At 43.9% G+C, this 7,183-nt stretch overlaps 1 protein-coding gene across 1 annotated transcript; it reads right to left on the bottom strand.

The window, feature by feature from the left end:
- Positions 1 to 4,087: 4,087 nt before the first annotated feature.
- LOC117532534 (olfactory receptor 2A14-like) lies at positions 4,088 to 4,912 on the bottom strand. The gene has a single exon (XM_034195864.1). It carries the CDS (start codon positions 4,910 to 4,912, stop codon positions 4,088 to 4,090), a length of 825 nt encoding a protein of 274 aa, XP_034051755.1.
- Positions 4,913 to 7,183: the final 2,271 nt, after the last annotated feature.

Raw genomic sequence — 7,183 nt, 5'->3', positions numbered from 1 at the left:
GACCCTGACTGGACTTAAGCCGATTTGCATTGGAACTCCACATTGCATTCTTCCAGGGACACCAACATGCATCCAGGGTATAAGGATGAAGAACCAGGGGTCAACATGGATACAGTTTACCACGAAATAGTGTCTCTTTAGCCGGGTAACAGTCATGGCAACATGTCCAGACCCTGACTGGACTTAAGCCGATTTGCATTGGAACTCCACATTGCATTCTTCCAGGGACACCAACATGCATCCAGGGTATAAGGATGAAGAACCAGGGGTCAACATGGATACAGTTTACCCCGAAATAGTGTCTCTTAAGGCGAGTACCAGTCATGGCAACATGTCCAGACCCTGACTGGACTTAAGCCGATTTGCATTGGAACTCCACATTGCATTCTTCCAGGGACACCAACATGCATCCAGGGTATAAGGATGAAGAACCAGGGGTCAACATGGATACAGTTTACCACGAAATAGTGTCTATTTTGCCGGGTAACAGTCATGGCAACATGTCCAGACCCGGACTGGACTTAAGCCGATTTTCATTGGAACTCCACATTGCATTCTTCCAGGGACACCAACATGCATCCAGGGTATAAGGATGAAGAACCAGGGGTCAACATGGATACAGTTTACCCCGAAATAGTGTCTCTTTAGCCGGGTAACAGTCATGGCAACATGTCCAGACCCTGACTGGACTTAAGCCGATTTGCATTGGAACTCCACATTGCATTCTTCCACAAACATCTACATGCATACAGGGTACAATGAAGAAGAACCAGGGGTCAACATGGATACAGTTTACCCCGAAATAGTGTCTCTTAAGGCGGGTACCAGTCATGGCAACATGTCCAGACCCTGACTGGACTTAAGCCGATTTGCATTGGAACTCCACATTGCATTCTTCCACAAACATCTACATGCATACAGGGTACAAGGAAGAAGAACCAGGGGTCAACATGGATACAGTTTACCCCGAAATAGTGTCTCTTAAGGCGGGTACCAGTCATGGCAACATGTCCAGACCCTGACTGGACTTAAGCCGATTTGCATTGGAACTCCACATTGCATTCTTCCACAAACATCTACATGCATCCAGGGTACCTGGAACAAGAACCAGGGGGCAACATGGATACAGTTTACCCCGAAATAGTGTCTCTTTAGCCGGGTAACAGTCATGGCAACATGTCCAGACCCTGACTGGACTTAAGCCGATTTGCATTGGAACTCCACATTGCATTCTTCCACAAACATCTACATGCATACAGGGTACAAGGAAGAAGAACCAGGGGTCAACATGGATACAGTTTACCCCGAAATAGTGTCTCTTAAAGCGGGTACCAGTCATGGCAACATGTCCAGACCCTGACTGGACTTAAGCCGATTTGCATTGGAACTCCACATTGCATTCTTCCACAAACATCTACATGCATACAGGGTACAATGAAGAAGAACCAGGGGTCAACATGGATACAGTTTACCCCGAAATAGTGTCTCTTAAAGCGGGTACCAGTCATGGCAACATGTCCAGACCCTGACTGGACTTAAGCCGATTTGCATTGGAACTCCACATTGCATTCTTCCACAAACATCTACATGCATGCAGGGTACAAGGAAGAAGAACCAGGGGTCAACATGGATACAGTTTACCCCGAAATAGTGTCTCTTAAGGCGGGTACCAGTCATGGCAACATGTCCAGACCCTGACTGGACTTAAGCCGATTTGCATTGGAACTCCACATTGCATTCTTCCACAAACATCTACATGCATACAGGGTACCTGGAACAAGAACCAGGGGGCAACATGGATACAGTTTACCCCGAAATAGTGTCTCTTTAGCCGGGTAACAGTCTAGGCAACATGTCCAGACCCTGACTGGACTTAAGCCGATTTGCATTGGAACTCCACATTGCATTCTTCCACAAACATCTACATGCATACAGGGTACAAGGAAGAAGAACCAGGGGTCAACATGGATACAGTTTACCCTGAAATAGTGTCTCTTAAGGCGGGTACCAGTCATGGCAACATGTCCAGACCCTGACTGGACTTAAGCCGATTTGCATTGGAACTCCACATTGCATTCTTCCACAAACATCTACATGCATACAGGGTACAAGGAAGAAGAACCAGGGGTCAACATGGATACAGTTTACCCCGAAATAGTGTCTCTTAAGGCGGGTACCAGTCATGGCAACATGTCCAGACCCTGACTGGACTTAAGCCGATTTGCATTGGAACTCCACATTGCATTCTTCCACAAACATCTACATGCATACAGGGTACCTGGAACAAGAACCAGGGGGCAACATGGATACAGTTTACCCCGAAATAGTGTCTCTTTAGCCGGGTAACAGTCATGGCAACATGTCCAGACCCTGACTGGACTTAAGCCGATTTGCATTGGAACTCCACATTGCATTCTTCCACAAACATCTACATGCATACAGGGTACCTGGAACAAGAACCAGGGGGCAACATGGATACAGTTTACCCCGAAATAGTGTCTCTTTAGCCGGGTAACAGTCATGGCAACATGTCCAGACCCTGACTGGACTTAAGCCGATTTGCATTGGAACTCCACATTGCATTCTTCCACAAACATCTACATGCATACAGGGTACCTGGAACAAGAACCAGGGGGCAACATGGATACAGTTTACCCCGAAATAGTGTCTCTTTAGCCGGGTAACAGTCATGGCAACATGTCCAGACCCTGACTGGACTTAAGCCGATTTGCATTGGAACTCCACATTGCATTCTTCCACAAACATCTACATGCATACAGGGTACCTGGAACAAGAACCAGGGGGCAACATGGATACAGTTTACCCCGAAATAGTGTCTCTTTAGCCGGGTAACAGTCATGGGAACATGGGGTGATGTATATGGGCACTTGAGCACCAGCAAGACCCCCACCTCCATAACCTTGTGCACCAGGTGAACCTGTGTACCCACACTTAAGCACTCCCCCACGGACTAAACCAAGAGGGAACACCGGTCAGAAGTTCGTGCCCCTGGTAACACTGAATAACAACAAAATAGAACCCCCAAGGGTTGCATGTGTGTAGGCATAGTTGGTAACATTTGTCGTGCCATCGGGGGGGAATTTACATTGGTAGTTGACATCACATTTCCATTGTGCGGACTTCCGTAAATTTGAAGGACAAGTCACATGTTAACTCTGTCTATAAGATATACATGTTACTTACATTCAGTAAGTTGCTTCTACTTGAAATGCAGACGCTGCCATCTTGTGACGCAGGCCTGAAACTACAGATGCAGTTTTTATTCACACATACCCACAGAGAATGAATAGCACAGCAAGACTTTAGATATGTAATCCATAACAGTTAAGGATTTATGGAGTGCACAAGAACCAAACAGTGTTTATTTTGAATGATATAAATTACATAATCTCTTAACCTCTAGGAATAAGCCCAATCTCTCCTTTGCTGTGTTAGTGTAGATGATGAAAGGGCTGGCTGGTTGCCTAACTCAGATTCATCAGGTTGAACGCTGCAAATGCAAAGAAACCTTTGATTTAGCTTTGGCATTTGCACCCGATTGAAGTCGGTAGGCTCAGCACTTTTGTTAGACATGTAATAATAAAGAGGTTGGTGCCCAAAACAATAAATCGAATCAACTAGTCCATATTTCCCACCCGGCCCTCTTTAAACTCATATTTTTCCGTGTTCTAAATGTATGACCTTATTTCTTCATCTTGTACATGTATTTGCAAAATCAATAGATTCAAAAAAGGTCAAAACGTGTTGTCAATGTGTTACTGACATTTATGTTATTTAATCTTTACTGTGACCAGCCAACAGTTTATAACAGAGGACATATCGGACTATGTTTCATATGTTGCATTGGAATATATGACTACAGGTGAATATTACAATGTTATTAATGTTACAACATTTTGGTGCCATTTGTTTGTGGATTCATGAATATACTTGAATGTTTTATCCATTATAAAATGCACTGCTGAAATCATGTCTTCATCAGATCTCACATGATTCAGTTACAGTTGAACTTTGAAGCTAAACTGTTTGACACTTCATTTATTTCAGTTTATAACGGAGCACATGTTTACATATGTGTCTTAGTTTGGACATTTGCAGTCCGTACATGACAAGGGTTCATTAGTGGCTGTATGATGAGAAAATACAGTGACAGAATAATACGCAGCACACTGGGAACACCGCTCATATCAAATCGGCTCTGAAACATTTCAAAGCCGCAGCCAAAAGAAAAGTTGAGGAGGGAAACAAGGTGAGGTGTGCAGGTACTGACAGCTTTCTGTCTGGTCTGTTTGGAGCCAGAGAAACACACTCTGAGGATCCTCATGTACGAGAAGAGGATTGGAAACAAAGGGACTAAGATTGAGAGAGCAGTAGCAAAAACTCCATAAATGTTGTTCACCTGAGTGTCAGAACATGCCAGCTTCACAACAAGGTGGTTGTTACAATACAAACTGTTAATGATGTTTCCACAAAGCGTCAAACGGATGTTTAAAGATAAGGTTATCAAGAACTTTACAAAAGAGTACAACCAAACGAGAATAATAAGAATAACCGCTTTGTTAGAAGTCATACGTGTGTTATATTGCAGAGGATAACAGATAGCAAGATATCTGTCATAAGACATGACGGTTAATTTACAAAATTGTGTATTTGCATATGTGTACAAGCAGAACATCTGCAGGAAGCAGAGCGGAGCAGAAAGAGTGTGAATGTCAGAGAGGATCTGAACCAGAAGGAATGGAAACAACCCTGTACTACCATACAGTTCATTTACAAACAGGCTGCACAGAAACAGGTACATAGGTTCATGTAAGCTCCTGTTCACACAGATAACCACAATCAGAGACGTGTTGGCAACAACAATCACAATGTACAACATGGCAGTTATCATGAAACACAAGTACCTCAAATATCCAATATTCAAATAAGCTCCAAGAATGAAATAGGATACAGTCAGTGAAGTTGAATTGGACATCATTCTTAGAGGTTAAACGTTAAGATATCTGAGCACATTTGAACTTCACATTGTTAACTTACCATCCCCCCCGGAGTGTGTCAGGAACTTAAATGAATGCAACATGAACACATCACACAGTGCAGTGTCTCTCACCTGCTGTGCTGCAGACTGCTGCAGTCCCTTCTGTCAGCTGCTGAGACTTCTGCTGCTTTAAAGCTTCCAGAACACCAGAACCCAACAGGCCAGGCCCCTTACCATCAGGACCCAGACCAGCCTATCTGTAGGGAGAGATGGGTTGTGGGCTGGGTCAAAACACATAATGTGTTTTGACCCATTCAGACAACAAAAAATCAGGACTTTCATTTTCTTTTGAAAAAAGTGAACAGAATTTAGGATTTACTGGTCACAAACTGAACCACTAATAAACTACAAGGTTCACCATGAAGCAGAGTATGAGTGTTTTGCAAGCTATAAACAGATAGTGTCTTGGTTTTGGATTTATGTTTTCATTTTCCACCTTTTATTTTGAAATGTTTTCCTCCTTTTGTCTTGTCTGATCCTACTTCATGTGTTTGGCATATTCGTCGTCTCTTAATGTCTATGATACCTGCTTGTCTCTTCATGTCCATGTTCCATCATCGTCTATGTTTCCTGCAATTTTTGAAGTCCATGCTACCTATCCGTTTTTGATGTCAGGCTCAATGTTTGTTCCTGAAGTTTTTTGTCATCGGCTTTGGGAAATAAATCTCGTTATCTGTTACCTGACCTTTTTAGTCCTTTACTGCATTTGGGTCCTATTTTCCCCAAACCCTGACAGTACGAACAGACCAGAATGGACCCAGCAGTTTTTTCCCCTCAAGAGTTTGATCCGCTGATATACACTCTTGAATATATTTTTTATAAGTGGATGAGAGTCTCATCCAGAGGGGCCAAAGAGGCTGCCCTGAAGGAGGCACACATGGAGGTGGCCAAAAAACCCTGGCTCTGGAGCTTGTTGCCCGAGTGGCTTAAGGTTTTTTTTACAAGCAGTCCGGAGTGCCTGTCTCAAGCCTCAAACCCCTTCTGAAGTCACTTCTCTAGTCCCTTATCTAGTCCCTTCTCAAGTCCCTACTCAAGTCCCTTCTCTAGTCCCTTATCTAGTCCCTTCTCAAGTCCCTACTCAAGTCCCTTCTCTAGTCCCTTATCTAGTCCCTTCTCAAGTCCCTACTCAAGTCCCTTCTCTAGTCGCTTCTCTAGTCCCTTATCTAGTCCCTTTTCAAGTCCCTACTCAAGTCCCTTCTCTAGTCACTTCTCTAGTCCCTACTCAAGTCCCTACTCAAGTCCCTTCTCTAGTCGCTTCTCTAGTCCCTACTCAAGTCCCTACTCAAGTCCCTTCTCAAGTCCCTTCTCAAGTACTTACTCGTATTAGAGGCCATACAAATAATGGACGTCCACTCTCGGGAGATTTACATTAGTGGTGCGGTTACCCAAAGTGACAGACCTAATTGTACCCTTATCTCTGCCCCAAAGTGCACCTTAAATAAGTTTGACACCTACAGGGTGCATCACAACCCAGGAAAAGGGTTTAAAAGGCGGGGGAAAGACATCCAGCATGTGTCTCTAACATGGGCACTTAGGTTATTTCATACCTCCAGGAAAGAGACCGGGAAAAGCACCTCTCTTTGTTGGCTCAAAGACCCCTAAAAGATGGACTAAAGACCTCCAGCATGTGTCCCTAACATGGGCACTCAGGTTATTTCAAACCCCCAGGAAAGAGACCAGAAAAAGCACCTCTCTTTGGCTGCTCCAAGAGCCCCAAAGGACGGACTAAAGACCTCCAGCATGTGTCATTACAGCACTTTTCAACCCAGGAAAAGGGTTTGAAAGGCGGGGAAAAGTTGTTTAAAATAGTCTGATACTACCAGGGCTCATCACAGCACTTTACAATGCAGAAATAATGTTTAAAAGGTCGGGAAAAGTGTTTTTAAATGTATGGAAGAGTGTTTTATCACTTTCAAAACTCTCCCGTCATTGGCCGGAGAAATGGGGTCGATTTTGTATTCAATCTGACCGTTAATATTCCAGTGAGAAGAAGTACGTCTAATGGCAGGAGGGATCCCATGTTAATTGTGTCCAAAAACCAGAGCATTCCCTTGCTGTACACAGATTGGATGGTTCCCTGCTTCCCCCTCCTGAGTTGTTGGAGAGTTTTACAGAGCAACTTTG

This window comes from Gymnodraco acuticeps, unplaced genomic scaffold (genome assembly GCF_902827175.1).
Source record: "Gymnodraco acuticeps unplaced genomic scaffold, fGymAcu1.1, whole genome shotgun sequence".
In the NCBI taxonomy this organism is placed as follows: domain Eukaryota; kingdom Metazoa; phylum Chordata; class Actinopteri; order Perciformes; family Bathydraconidae; genus Gymnodraco; species Gymnodraco acuticeps.
The sequence above is the reverse complement of the archived record's forward strand: the minus strand, read 5'-3'. Positions and strand labels throughout refer to the sequence as shown.